Source organism: Sinocyclocheilus rhinocerous, unplaced genomic scaffold, assembly GCF_001515625.1.
Source record: "Sinocyclocheilus rhinocerous isolate Xijiao unplaced genomic scaffold, SAMN03320098_v1.1 scaffold1223, whole genome shotgun sequence".
Taxonomy (NCBI): Eukaryota; Metazoa; Chordata; class Actinopteri; order Cypriniformes; family Cyprinidae; genus Sinocyclocheilus; species Sinocyclocheilus rhinocerous.
The window spans coordinates 74,971-90,706 of record NW_015641045.1 but is presented as its reverse complement, the minus strand read 5'-3'; the positions used below and the strand labels follow the sequence as shown (position 1 = coordinate 90,706).

The 15,736-nt window shown below is 33.2% G+C and overlaps 1 protein-coding gene across 3 annotated transcripts in view; it reads left to right on the top strand.

Moving 5' to 3' along the window:
* Positions 1-15,736, top strand: part of LOC107754396 (clathrin heavy chain 1-like) — a 57,071-nt gene that overhangs the window by 13,216 nt on the left and 28,119 nt on the right. For 2 of the 3 annotated variants that reach the window (XM_016570814.1, XM_016570812.1), the window contains 12 exons: positions 1,325-1,486; positions 1,566-1,679; positions 4,750-4,923; positions 5,622-5,814; positions 5,957-6,162; positions 8,557-8,709; positions 8,794-8,916; positions 9,718-9,855; positions 10,631-10,795; positions 12,378-12,558; positions 12,635-12,798; positions 15,123-15,248. In XM_016570814.1, the coding sequence (XP_016426300.1) occupies positions 1,325-1,486; positions 1,566-1,679; positions 4,750-4,923; positions 5,622-5,814; positions 5,957-6,162; positions 8,557-8,709; positions 8,794-8,916; positions 9,718-9,855; positions 10,631-10,795; positions 12,378-12,558; positions 12,635-12,798; positions 15,123-15,248 (1,899 nt within the window). The remainder of the gene's footprint in view (positions 1-1,324; positions 1,487-1,565; positions 1,680-4,749; positions 4,924-5,621; positions 5,815-5,956; positions 6,163-8,556; positions 8,710-8,793; positions 8,917-9,717; positions 9,856-10,630; positions 10,796-12,377; positions 12,559-12,634; positions 12,799-15,122; positions 15,249-15,736) is intronic. The other variant, XM_016570813.1, reaches the window with a different exon arrangement.

The window sequence follows — 15,736 nt, the reverse complement described above, 5'->3', positions numbered from 1 at the left end:
TGTGTGTGAGTGTGTGTGTGAGTGTGTGTGTGTGTGTGTGTGTGTGTGTGTGTGGGTGTGAGAGTGAGTATGTGTGTGTGAGTGTGTGTGTGAGAGTGAGTGTGTGAGTGTGTGTGTGAAGGTAATTCATCTTTTGGTTTTGCTGCACCAGCTCTTTAAAGTAGGGATGCATGATATATTGGGGCGACTACACAGATTCTAAACTAATTTTTCACATTTCTGTGATGATTGTCCGGGGAAAATTCTCTGAACTTTATGACATACATATGGAAGCTTGTTTCTGCCATGGGATAAAAAACAAAATAAATAAAAAGTAATTGCAAATTATTTATTTCAATTTGGACTGCCTTTCTTACTATTCCAAATTTATCTCATATTTATGATTTTTCCCCATCAGAATTCTGAGTTTATGTCTTGCAATTAAATTATTTAGTTTTTAGTAATTTTAATTTTTTGTTTTATTTTCATTTTTATTTAAAAATTATTATTTTAAATTTGAATTTGTTTTGATTTAATACATTTTTTGTGATTTTTTTTGTATTGTTTTTTATTATTTTAAATGTATATTGTTATTTAATTTGACCAAGTGTTTTATTTTTTATAGTTCTTTAGTTCTTCATTGTAAGTTGACATTTTTATGATTGAATATTTTTTTAATTGTTGTATTTTTATTTTTAAATTAATTATTATTAGTTTAATCTTAATTGTTTTCAATTCTAAAGCAATTAAAAATCAGCTATTAAAAATCATCAGTTATTGAAATAAAGCTAAAATAAAGTAAAATATAGATATTGAATGAAAAACTTGAACTTAAAAAGACCTACATGAAATAAGATGAACAAGCTGAAGGACTAAAATGTTTAAAACAAAAATGTAAATAAAAATAAATTGAAGCTATTTAGAAATAAAAATAATTTAGAAATAAAAAATAATTTAGAAATGTAAAATCCCAAAGCTATTAAAAAAGTTGATATCTGTTCAAATGTAATTGACTGCTTTGATGCAGCGCTGAATTTTCAGCATCATTACTGCAGTCTTCAGTGTCACATGATCTTCAGAAATCATTCTAATATGCTGATTTGCTGCTCAAGAAACATTTCTGATTATTATCAATGTTGAAAACAGTTCATATTTTTGTGAAAACTGCCATACATTTCATTTTTCAGGATTCTTTGATGAACAGAAAGTTCAAAAGAACAGCATTTATGTATCTTTTGTAACATTATAAATGTCTTTACTGTGACTCTTGATAAATGTAATAAAAGTGTTAGTTTGTGAATGTCAGTTTGGTGTGTAAGTCTCTCTTCGTCTCTGGCTCCTGCAGCAGAATCGGGTCGTCGGTGCCATGCAGTTGTTCTCTGTGGACCGGAAGGTTTCTCAGCCCATCGAGGGTCACTCGGCTGCGTTTGGACATTATAAACTGGAGGGAAACCCAAACGCTTCCACGCTCTTCTGCTTCGGCGTCAGAGGGCAGGCTGGAGGAAAGGTGGCATTAGACGGCATCACATTCATACGGTGTTTCTGTGGTTTTTCTGGAGTATAAAGCTGGATTTTGTCTTCTCCAGCTGCACATCATCGAGGTCGGTCAGCCTCAGACCGGTAACCAGCCGTTCACTAAGAAAGCAGTGGACGTGTTTTTCCCTCCTGAAGCACAGGCGGACTTTCCTGTGGCCATGCAGGTCAAACCTTTACCATGCTATAGAGACATTAGTCACTTTTGGAAGTAAAAACTCCATTCATTTTCTCCATAGAGAAATTGATTTTTAACGAAAACTGATAAACCCTTAAAGGTCCCGTATTGTCAAAACTGAAATTTCCTGGCTTTTTTCATGATAACTGAGGTCTAGGTGCTATGTAACTACCATATAAGTTTCAAAACAGTCAGTCCACAGTAAAATGCACACAGCCTGCTTAAAGTAGCTGTGATTTTTCACGAACCATTGTGACTTCCGTAAAAAGTTGACGTCAGAACTACACAGTCACCGCCTTCAGTCACCACCCCGAGCACCGCCAAACCCCCAGACAAGATCGGCTGACCTGTAACGTTACACTCTCACTCAGAGGATGGACGATCTGACAGGATTGTTACTATGAGGTGGATCACATCTAACGTGTATAGTAAAGACAAACTCACCGTGTCTATCTAGTCATGATGAAGATGTATATACATTTCAATTTCAGCAGGCAACTATTTTTACAGCTACATTATTGTTCCAGCCACAATTAATCACAACAATGTATATACAATTACAAATGATTATATATAAATTGTCAGTTTGTTGTTTTATACACATGCACACAGACATTATTTCATACACGACATAGTCATGAGATGCAAGAAACATAGACATATGGCAAGAAATCTGTAGACGCGCCCATAACAACAAAAGACAATACTTTATTACCTTTTCTGATAAGAAGTGTGCGCTGCAATCGCGAGCATTTTTGATGATCGTTTCTGTCTAGTCTGCTCGTTTTATCGTGTTTAACCACAGCTGTCGTCGGTTTTTTGTCTGGCAGTGGTAGCAGATATGTGATCAGATTTCTAATTTGAGGCTGTATTACGTCGATTCTGGCACCCAACATCACAACAAGATGATATTTTAAGCTCCTTATGTAGCCGAATCTGCGCTGGTTTGAATGGGCCGCCTCCAGTTTCCCCTTTGTTTGCTGCCTCCAGCTAGCGCTGTGACGTCGCTGACCCTAGTTACCTGTGGTTGGCCTGGCCATGCGTCACTCAGAAAACAACAGGCCAATCAGAAGAGAGGCTCATGAATATTAATTAGACAGGCCAAAATCGACCTGTTCTCAGCAGAGCTCCTGAGAGAGGAGCTGTAAAAATATATTGAGATGGTTTTTGGTACTTATACCGCAAATATATATTCGTAAGGACATCAAGACTTAAAATAAAACTCCAGAAAGGTGTAAAATATGTGACCTTTAAGACAGAGCTGTTGTGAGCTCAGAGGTTGTTAATCATTTGTATGTGCTTTTGCTGAAGCCATCTGTTCACATTAACTTGATTTTAAAATAATCATGTTTACAGTTTTTTTCAACTGCTTACATTTTCAAAACTTTGCCTCTTTTTTCAAAACTTTACGCACAAATGCAAGAATTGCACGCACAAAATGCAAAATGCCTCACATCTCTTGCAAAATGAAGCACTGCATTCAAAATATCACAAACACATCTCAAAAGCAAACATTTGCAAACACCTTTGCCATAATATTAATTCCTCTTAGATTTTTGTGTGTTGCATGGAGAATTGTGTGTTGTGTTTTGCAAAAAGTGTTTTATGAAATTGAAAACTGAGTCAAAGGCCGAGAATTAGCGTATGGTTTTGCAGATTTGGTGTGAGGTTCTGCTGTTTGAGTGTCAGCTTTCAGAAATTGTGTGACAAGTAAAGATTTTGTGTGTAAGCAGTTGAAAAAAACTGTAATAGCAGAATTCATGGTAAAAACTACATTACCCATGATGCTGTACAGAAATTCCACCAATCAGAGAGTTGCAACACGCAAAGTGCACCAAAAGAGATCTTTAGCTCCGCCCCCCTCCCATGAAACATCATGATGTAATCAAGCTGGGGTCCCCATGCTCTCAAAATACTTAAATGCATATTTTGCAGTAAACTTTAAATATATAATATCTATAAATGCAACTTTACATTAGTAGTTTTATATTTCTCTATCGTATTTAATTCAATTATGTTATTCAGTGCTGGGTAGATTACTTTCAAATTGTTGTCCGTTACTGATTACAGATTACATGATGAAAATTGTAGTTAGTAACATAATCTAGTTTACTTATTTTCGCTATTTGATATCAACATCATAATGTGCATTAAACGGGCAGTGGGTTTGAGAGTTAATAAAAAGCTAATATTTAATTCACTCATAAAAATGTAAAATAAAATTATATATAAAAAACAAAATTAAACACTAAAAATAGTTTAATTTGTTTACCTGCATGTTTATGTGACCATTAACCTATATCAGAAAACTGTGAGCATGCAAATGTCTTGCTAAATTATTGAAATATTAATTTCCTCAGGGATATTTCAACTAAATGTTTTATGTCAAAGTGGTTTGGCTGAAGAAAAAAAGTTTTGGGAATCCCCGCATTACATGAACAAATATTAATAAAACAGCGGTGGCATCACACGTCTATAGTAATAGTATGACACACTGTAGGATTTTTAGAAAGGAAACTTTAAAAGAGAAAAAAAGAAGAATTAGGGAAAATCAATAAATTATGAATAATTTGCTGCCTTTTTGTTTGTAATCATGTAACCAATAAAAAGTAACTGTAATCTGATTATGAGCATTTTAAAATGTAATATAATCTAATTACAAGTACTTAATTTTTGGAATCTGATTACTGTATGTAATCCAGATTACATGTAATCAGTTACTACCCAGCACTGGTCTTTCGCAATGCTTCATGGGATTGTAGTTCTTTCTCTCATTTAAGTAGTTAAGTTCACATTATCTTTGTCTATCTGTCCAATTTTCAAAAACGTTTTTGCTTCAAATCAAAGTTTATAGTGTTGTGATTCTCCTTGTAGCTGTTTGGTTTGGTTCATATCTTATAACGCTTTAATGTAGACTCTTTTAAAAGTCCCTATGGGAAAAATGAATGGTAAAAATACTTCCATTAAAAGTACTGGCACTGATGCACTCTATTACCTGATGACAGAAGAGTTACTGATCACATGTTGAATTATGTTCACTCCTGTGTTTTCTCTCTCAGATCGGCACTAAGCACGGCGTCATCTACCTCATCACTAAATACGGTTACTTTCACATGTATGATCTGGAGTCGGGCGTGTGTATTTACATGAACCGCATCAGTGCTGAAACCATATTCGTCACGGCCGCTCACGAGAGCACATCTGGGGTCATCGGGGTCAATAAGAAGGGGCAGGTACACACATCTGTACACACAACACTGAAAACTGTGGCTTGCACAAGTAAATAGGACAAAAGCATTAAGAGAATGCATGCTTTAACACGCTCAAAATTGCTTCTGGTGTCCAGCATTGTGCATTTTATGTCCTTTACTGATGCATGAACACATAAATCTTAATCAAGAACTGAACTGGGTTTGTCTCTTATTATAAGCTACATCTTTTGTTTATTATACTCATAGTTAGCGTTCTGTTTACGGTACATCATAATAAATTGATTGTTTTGTAAAAGTTGAAATTGCACTGCCATATAATTTAAAAAATGCCATAATTACATCTCTCTATCTGTCGGTCGGTCGGTCTAAATATATAACTAAATATAAAATAATACTTAAAACTATATAAATATAATAATCAAATACAATAATTAAAAAAACAGCTTTTAAAAAGACAATTGACCAATCAGAATAAAGTATTCCAAAGTTATAATTATAATGAAATTATAATCATAAATAAGCAAATAAATAAGATTAAATTGTATTATTATTATTATTATTATTAAAAAAAAAGGTTTTAAAATAACAATTGGTTTAGATTTTCCGCCCAATCTGTCCAAAAGTTTCAGTTTTCAAGGATATCCTCTTTTCTTCTCTGTGCGTGGTCAGTTACTCCAAGTGTGTCACTAATGTGTGTGTGTGTGTGTGTGTGTGTTTAGGTGCTGTCGGTGTGTGTGGAGGAGGAGAACGTAGTAAATTACGTGACTAACGTGCTGCAGAATCCCGAGCTGGCGTTGCGTTTGGCGTTACGCAGCGATCTTCCCGGAGCCGAGGAGCTCCTGACACACAAGTTCAACACGCTCTTCTCTCAGGGCAGCTACACCGAAGCGGCTAAAGTCGCTGCGTCGGCTCATTACGTTTCTACAATATTTAGTAGTAGCTTATCAGTGGTGACTGTCAGTTAATGTATATATATTGTAGTAATGTACATAGATTAGCCTATACTGTCTTAATAGCATAAACACAGGCTTCACTCCCTTCTTTTTCTCTGTTTCTCAGGGTGTGTTGCGAACGGCAGAGACGGTTCGGCGGTTCCAGGCCGTCCCGGCGCAGGGGGGCCAGCCGTCTCCGCTGCTGCAGTATTTCGGGGTTCTGCTGGACCGCGGGCAGCTCAATAAGCTGGAGTCGCTGGAGCTCTGCAGGCCGGTGCTGCAGCAGGGACGAACACAGCTGCTGGAGAAATGGCTCAAGGGAGAGAAGGTGCCATATTCATTACTCTTTCCCATTTATTACTTATCAACTCATTCATTTCTTTCAGTTTATCTGTGCATTTATACAGCATGGAAAATAAAAGTTAAGTTTAGACGACATTTTTTGACAGATTAAACAAAACGACCCACCCACCACAGATAATACATTTGAAGTTTTTATTTAAATAATAATTTTTTTTAAATGACTTAAAATATGTAATTTGTAAACAGTATTTTTTACAAGTGTTATCTTCAGCTTAAAGTTTTGAAGTGAAATGTGACCCTGGAGCACAAAAGCAGTCTTAAGTCGCTGGGGTATATTTGTAGCAATAGCCAAAAATACATTGTATGGGTCAAAATTATAGATTTTTCTTTTATGCCAAAAATCATTAGAATATTAAATAAAGATCATGTTCCATGTAGATATTTTGTAAATTTCCTAACGTAAATATATAACTTAATTTTTGATTAGTAATATGCATTGCTAAGAACTTCATTTGAACAACTTTAAAGATGATTTTCTCAATATTTAGATTTTTTTTGCACCCTCAGATTCCAGATTTTCAAATAGTTGTATCTCAGCCAAATATTGTCCTATCCTAACAAACCATACATCAATGCTTATTTATTCAGCTTTCAGAATATGTATAAATCTCAATTTCAAACAATTGACACTTAAGACTGGTTTTGTGGTCCAGGGTCACAAATTTAAATTGTTGTGCATAATTTGTCAATAAAGGAATGATCAGTTGACATTATCTTTTCTATTTAAATTGTATTTTTTTCTCTGTTTAAAAAGGGAGTTGGCTAATCAAATGCATCTCGAATATTTTGAGAAGAATTTTATTTTTATGCATGAAATATGCACTTGATTGGCCAAGGTTTATAACACTTAAGTTCTTTTAGCATAATTTGTATAGTTTTATAGCATTTCTTTTATTATTTAGTATTTATTATAGTTTTGAATTCTCTTTTAATTTTATATTTTAAAGTATTTTAAGTTTCAGTCATTTTGTAGCGCTTTTCAGAATCAGAATCAGAATGAATCAGAATGAGCTTTATTGCCAGGTATCCTTATTTACTTGTTCTATTTTTTATTCTTCTTTTATTATCTGTGTTTTTTGTTCTGTCGCGGCCATTCTGTTGCACTGCGGAAGCTTCTGTCATGAAAACAAATTCCTCGTATGTGAAAATGATGAGGTATGTTTACACATACGAGGAATTTGTTTTCGTGACAGAAGCTTCCACAGTGTAACAGAATGACAGTGACAGAACAAAAAAAAACACAGATAATAAAAAATAAAAATAAGTAAAAAATTAAAAAAAATAGAACAAGCAAATAAGGAATAAAAATATACAAATCGACAATTGTATGTACAGGTATATAACAATAGACAGTTGTATGTACAGGTATATTATGTGCAAATTGAAATGTAGACTGAGTATGTGTGTTAGATAAATAAGTGTATGTGCACGAGTTCAAAGCGACTCTAGCCGAACATGCACGTCTGTGCCGGCATTTGTGTGAAACAGAAGCAGTTAATGTTAAGTTCAGTCACACACACACACAGATCACGCTGCGGCCGCACTCAAGACATTCAGGAACTAACTAACTAACTTTTTAGCGCTGCCCCGCAGTTTTATCAACTAAATAGCTTAATCGCTCAAGAGCTACATTATCTTTCTCAACAGGGCCAGCTGTATCGATACTCGTATCGTCAAATCTCTGTGACGATACATCGTCGTATCGATATTTTGAACACAGCACTAGTAATTTTAGTGCTTCAGCTGAAACGTATTTATTTCATTTAGTTGCCAAGGCAACGTTTTCATTTAAGTTTAAGTTTAAATTTTTCATCTAATATTTTTATTCTAATCTTACCTAATATATTTTAATTTGATTTCAGCTTGGTTTCATTGCCGTTTTAGTATTAGTTAACAATGACTTTTGAGGGTTGGATTGTTGCCCTGTCTATTATAGTATTTATAAATTTTTTTGAATGAGCTTTTTATATAACGTTCAGTTTTCATTAAAATTTTGTTTTTATTTTTAATTTAAATTTTTAGGTTTTACTCATTTTGTTGTGTACTTTTTAAATTTATAGTAGTTTTTTTTAATTTATTTTTAATTTCTATATAGATTTTTATCTTAGTTTTAGTGTTCCAACTGAAACTCATTTATTTCATTCAGTTGTCAAGGCAACATTTAGGCAACATTAAGTTATATTAAGATGAAGTTTTTATGAAGAATATTTATATGTATTTTTTTGAGCTTTATTTCAGTTACCCAAAACGGTTTGTTAAGTATTTGAAGTATTAGATAACAATAACAACACTGAAAGTGACTCTTGAGTGTTGGATTGCCGTCTGGTTAGTGATGTTTTTTTCCCATGATGCCCTGCAGCTGGAGTGCTCGGAGGAGTTGGGTGATCTGGTGAAGGCGGCTGACGTCACTCTGGCCCTCAGCGTTTACCTGCGAGCGAATGTTCCTGCTAAAGTCATCCAGTGCTTTGCTGAGACGGCTCAGTTCCAGAAGATAGTGCTCTATGCTAAGAAGGTACCTGCGTTCCCTTCAAAGACTCTATTCTGCCCTCATCTGTGTCTCTGCTCTGCTGTGATTGACGTGTTGTTTTCGGGGCAGATGGGATATTCTCCAGACTGGGTGATGCTGTTGAGGAGTGTGATGAGATCCGGTCCTGATCAGGGCCTTCAGTTCGCTCAGATGCTGGTTCAGGATGAAGAGCCGCTCATCAACATCAGCCAGGTATCAAACACGGACATTTCAGTGAAATCGATCTAGTGCACTTAAATGTTTGTGTCCCTTCATATTCACTTTCTAGTTAACTAAAACTAAAACCATAAAAAATATATTTTTTTTTTACTTTAAATAAACTTTAACTTGGAAAAAAATACAGATATATTTAAAATAAATAAATAAATAAAATAAACAGGACAAAAACTCGCTAAAATAAAAACAGAAAATATAAAAATAAAAACGAGCTAAAACTTTAATTAAAATTAAAATGAAACGCAAAATATAAAAATAAAAACAAGTTACTAACTTTAAAATGAAAACAGAAAATATAAAAATTACTTACTAAAACTTTGTTTATAATTAAAATGAAAACAGAAAATGTAAAAATAAAAATGAGTTACTAAAACTTTAAAATTAAAATAAAAACCAAAAATATAAAACTAAAGACTAGTTACTAAAACTAAAGTACAATTAAAATTAAAACAGAAAATATAAAAATAAAAATTAGTTACTAAAACTTTAATTAAAATTAAACAAAATCTAAATATAAAACTAAAAATGAGTAGCTAAAACTTTAACGAAAATTAAAATGAAAACATAAAATATAAAACTAACAACGAGTTACTAAAACGTAATTAAAATGAAAATAAAAACAGAAAATATAAACAGAAAATCTAGTTACTAAAACTTTAATTAAAATTAAAATAAAACTAATTTGAAATATTAATAAAAACAATAACAGGATCTCTAAAAATAGCACTGCTCCACACCGTGACTGCGCTCATCACTGACCCTTTGTGTGTGTTTGAGGTGGTGGATGTCTTCATGGAGGGGAATCTAGTGCAGCAGTGTACTTCATTCCTATTGGACGCTCTGAAGAACAACAGGCCGGAGGAGGGGCCTCTGCAGACACGCCTCCTGGAGATGAACCTCATTCACGCCCCTCAGGTGAACCAATCAAACACACCGAAGCTCATGCTGCCTTCACGGCATAATTATACTAAGATGATGAGCCATCATGAGTACCACCACATTATTATAATAATGTCTGAGAAACCTTTTAACTTGAACCAGAGTTTTTTTTTTTTTTTTTCTATTTTTAGTTTTAATTTTATTTATTTATTTTTTAATTTTGACCATTTAATTGTTTTTATTTTAGAATTATTTATATTGTATTATAGTATTTATAGATGTTTGTTATTTTTATATTTATGAAGTTTATTTATAAATACTTTTAAAGTTTTAGTGATTTTGTTATGTGCTTTTGTCATTTTTATTATTATTTTTTTTTTTTTTATATTTAGCTTTATATTAACGATATTAACATTTTTTTCAGTTTTAAGTGAGTTTTTCCATCTAATATTTATATTTTCATTTTAATGTTATTTCAATTAATGCAAACAAAAATGTAATAAAAATGTAATTTTTTAAATTTTTTGTTAGCTAAAATTAATAGCACTGCAGAGAAATGTCAATGTAAATTTAAAAAAATCACACTGTAAACATGAATGTTTAGTTTGTATGTTTTGCATTTTTTTGATGAAGTTTATCTTATTTTTAGCCTAGCTTAGCTCTTTCATACTCAACAAGTGAGAGAGTCCAAAAACACTTTAAATGCACATTACATCATAATTTTGATTTTGAACCTTGGAACTTCGAAAACCAAAAGCCTATCTCTACAAGACTTTTGGCTGTTGTGTTTATTATCTGCGTGTGTTTGCAGGTCGCAGACGCGATCCTGGGGAATCAGATGTTCACTCACTACGAGCGTGCTCACATCGCTCAGCTGTGTGAGAAAGCCGGTTTACTGCAGAGAGCTCTGGAGCATTACAGTGACCCTGACGACATCAAACGGGCCGTCGTACACACACACCTGCTCAACCCCGAGGTGTGTCTGTGTGTGTGAGAGCTAAAGGACTCCGGAAGTGCATTTTTATGTGATTTTATAATGTTTCCTGAGTCATAATTTCGATCGTTTTCTACCCTGAATTTCGCCTCCGATTTGTTTGATTCGTCTGAAGGGGCGTGTCAATGGAAATGCCCACTGCTGTGATTGGCTAACATCTTTGCATATTAAATGAGCATTACATGTGGAACTCTTTTGAAAACTTTTGCTGCATTTTTACTGTAACAGCCGCCAAGATGAACACATCATGAACAGTGTTGATTATAACATTATATTTAGAGCATCAAAGGTTGCAATATAAGTCAAATAAAATTATTTTTTTGTATTTTTACTATAAAATAATTCGTATTTTTATTTAATGCTCTTTTGAATTTTAAAATATAATATTATCACGCTTGAAGTTTTTGTTCATTATTTAAAAAACAAAATAAAGTGCAATAATACTATTATCACTATTATTAATTATTTACATTTTTACAGTTATATTTAACGAGTCGCACTATGTGCAGTGTGAGTACCAAACCAAATCTCCAGAATGGAAAACATATGTGCATCCCTGCGATAGACTACTATACTCCGCCTACAATTATAAATAGAATTGAATAGTTGATTGTTTAGTCACTGGGTTGATTCACGAATGCATAAACAGCAGTAAAACACTTTGCGACAAAGAACATCTGTACATGAGCCTTTATATAGTACACTTATTTATATATTACACATGAAATGCAGTTTCAGATTTTTATATTATGTTTCTCGAGGTTAGTTTGTAAAGATAACAGTTTTTTGCAACAAAAAAGGTCTTTATTTTCTTAACAATAGTATCGACTTTTTTTGATGGATTGATGGAGTTTTTTTCAGAAACTCCTCCTTGATTATATATGCTGATGATGCATGTTGAGGGGAAATTGTGATGTCATGATTCTCCCGATTTCACATCCTGGCTTCTCAGAAGTGTAGAAAACAATAATTCATATTAAAATGAGGAGTTTGTTTTGTGAACAGAAAATTTTAAATTCAAATTTTTACATTTTTTAATTAAAATGTTTACATTTTTTAATTAAAATTTTTTAATTTTTTAAATTAAAATTTTTAAATGTTTAAATTCACCTTTTTTAATGTTTAAATTTTTTTTTTTTTTAATTCAAATTTGTAATTTTTTTTAATTCAAATGTTTACATTTTTAAATTCACATTTTTTAATGTTTACATTTAAAATGTAATTTTTTTATTCAAATTTTTTAATTTTTTTAATTCAAATTTTTTAAATTTTTTATTCCAATTTTTTAATGTTTAAATTTTTACATTTTTTAATTCAAATTTTAAATTTTTTTTAATTACATTTTTTATTTTTTTATTAAAATTTTTACATTAAAATTTTTTTAAGTTTAAATTCACTTTTTTTAAACAATTTTTACATTCAAATTTGTTAATTTTTTATTCAAATTTTTCCTTTTTTCAAATTTAAATTTTTAAATTCAAATTCAAGAAAGAATGAATAAAGTTATTGTCTGTCAGAGCAGTATTGAACATTTAGTGTTGTTTTTCTTCTCTTTCTCCGTCAGTGGCTGGTGAATTTCTTTGGCTCTCTGTCTGTCGGCGACTCCGTCGAGTGTCTGAGGGCCATGTTGGCTGCAAACCTGCGTCAGAACCTGCAGCTGAGCGTTCAGATCGCCACCAAGTACCACGAGCAGCTGGGAACACAGACGCTGGTGGAGCTTTTCGAGTCGTTCAAGAGCTACGAGGGTGAGACGCTCACGACCGCATGTGTTTGTGAGGGTGGTGTGCTGAATGAGTCCTCATTTCTGTGTGTCTCGCTCAGGTCTGTTTTATTTTCTGGGCTCTATCGTGAACTTCAGTCAGGACCCCGATGTGCACTTCAAGTACATTCAGGCGGCGTGTAAGACGGGGCAGATCAAAGAGGTGGAGCGCATCTGTCGAGAGAGCAGCTGCTACAACGCCGAGCGCGTCAAGAACTTCCTCAAGGTACTCGAGAGAGAAACCAAGCTCATTGATGCATTCAGTTCGAACAAATCTGTCAATAAATCCAGTTCAATGCATCTGTCTTCATATATGTGACTTTTATTGGTGTAATTGTTAAACACACAATATTAACAGAAGCATTAATACAGATGATGAGTTATGATAATACAAATAATAATAACACCAACAAAAAACTCATTCAGAATTAGATCACATTTACATTTTTAAATCAAATTAACAATTTATTTTAATTTATTGTGTTTCATTAAATTAATAATAATAAAATTAAACATTAACTATAACTTATATTTACATTTTTACATTTAATTAACCTTTTATTTTAATTAATTGAATGAGTTGAATTGAATAAATAACAATAAAATAAACATTCAACATTAGCTTACATTTACATTTTTAATGTAATAATTTACAGTGTATTTTTAATTAATTAAAATAAATTAAACGAATTAATAACAATAAAATAAACCTTTAACATTAGCTTATATTTGCAGTTATTAATTTAACTAGTAACAATTTATTTTAATTAACTGAATTAATTTGAACTGAATTAATAACAATAAAATAAACATTAAAGTTAATTAGTTAAAATTAACCATTTATTTTAATTTAACTAATTAAATTGAAGTAATGACTATAAAACAAACATTCAATGCAGCTTAATGTACATTTTTTATTTAATCATTAACAATTTATTTTAATTAATTAACAATAAAATAAACATTCAACATTAGATTATATTTAAATTTTTACATGCAATTATTAACAGTTTATTTTAATTGACTAAACTGAATTTAACTAATAACAATTAAGGGTGTATTCACACCAGAAAAGTCCGCTAGTTCACTTGCTTTGGTCCGGACCAAATACAATGTTGATTTTTTTTGTTTGGTGCGGTTCGCTTTCACACTGCCCTTTTTTGCAAGTGAACCAGAAATTATAAACAAAACCACACGTGTGCTAGGGTCATCCATTTACTGGACAGAAATTCTCAAGCAGTGAAAAACAGGAAGTGCAAAAACAGGCTAATCATGGAGATCTTTCGTAGTGCAATTTTTATTCTTTTACTGATTTGGTGTTATCAGATAATAACGCAATGTGAGGAAACTTATGAGCATCATATGAGACAATGTCATACGATGCTGTAATTACGACTTGCCGAAAATAAAATCTATAGATATAAAATACTTAAAGTCCCTATGAAATCAAAATGAAAGTTTTTTGGGTGTTAGTATCAATATGTTAGTCTTAAGGTGATCTATAAGGCAGTGTGCTCCAAAACAGTGACAAAATTCGCATTTAGAAGATATAAGCATTCAAAGCTTGCAGTTCGTCACTTCCGCCAAAACGGCTCAACGATTTTTTTGACGTCACATCGTACTTCAGCTTCTCATCAAACTTTCTGTCCAATCAAATGCTCTCTAGAATCCGAAGCCCCGCCCCCTACACTATAAAATAGACGCTGAAGCCGCGGCTGAAATCGGTCACTTGTCCACAGAATTAGTATTTTCTGTACAGTGAATGGCACGTAGTGCACTATATAGGGGACAGGGAACGATTCAAACAGTGTAAATATGCTTTCCATTGAAGAAAAAAAGAAGTCTGGTTTCGCGCTGCGTCACGCTAACCGCGGTGCGCACACACACTCTGCTCCGGTCCAGAGACACGATAGCACGAAGCGGATCACATGCGCAAATCAGCGCAGACCACAAAATGTATCGGAGCTATTTGAATTCTACACAGAATGCTGGTCACGAAAACTCATCATTTGCATGTGTTTTTAAGCATTGTGGTTTAAAAACAAGTGATTTAAGCCATTGAAACGCAAACAACAGCATTATATGCGCGAGCTGTCTGATTGCTGTATTCACACCTGCCAAAAAGGTCTGCACCAAGAGGGGAAACAAACTTGAGTTCGATTCAATCGAACCAAACAAGACAGGTGTGAATACACCCTAACATTCAAGACTGGCTTAAATTAAAATTTTTATTTTAATGAATGATTTTAATTCAGTTGAATTAATAAGAATAAATTATTCAACCTTAGCTTACATTTACCATTTTTAATTTAATCGTTAACAGTTTAATTTAATTTATAACAGTCTCCCCCTTTTTGCATTTCTCTTTGATTATGATTTGTATAATAATTAATCATATAATAATTGTTTATGAATTGTCTCACACTCTACTGCTTTGATTATATAAATTACAGTAGAATATAGCTTTATTTGTGATGCCAGTAAACTCATCAGATGGACTATGGACTTGATTTGTATTTGTAATCAGGTTTTTGTTGTGTTGTTGCACAGGAAGCCAAACTCACCGATCAGCTTCCTCTCATCATCGTGTGCGACCGCTTCGATTTCGTCCACGACCTCGTGCTCTACTTGTACCGTAACAGCCTGCAGAAGTACATCGAGATCTACGTACAGAAGGTACAGCGAGAGTCCTGAGCTCATCACGCACACACACACACACACACACACACACACACACACGCTGCTGATCTGGAGAGTTCATATGTGTGTGTTTGCGCTGCTGCAGGTCAATCCCAGCAGGCTGCCGGTGGTGGTCGGGGGTCTGCTGGATGTCGACTGCTCCGAGGACACCATCAGGAGTCTGATCCTCGCCGTACGAGGAGATTTCAGCACAGACCAGCTGGTGGAGGAAGTGGAGAAAAGAAACCGGTAGAACTGATCCCGTCCTGTCCTTTTTCTTCACCCGCTGCTTCTCTCAAGATCAAAACACACAATTTCACATGAAAAAGGCATTTTTTTTCTAGCAGTGAAGTGAAAAGTCATTAGATGCATTGGATATTTATGATATATTTCTAATATAATATAATATAATATAATATGTGACCATAAGGGTCAAATTTTCAAAATTGAGATTTATACATCATCTGAAAGCTGAATAAATAAGC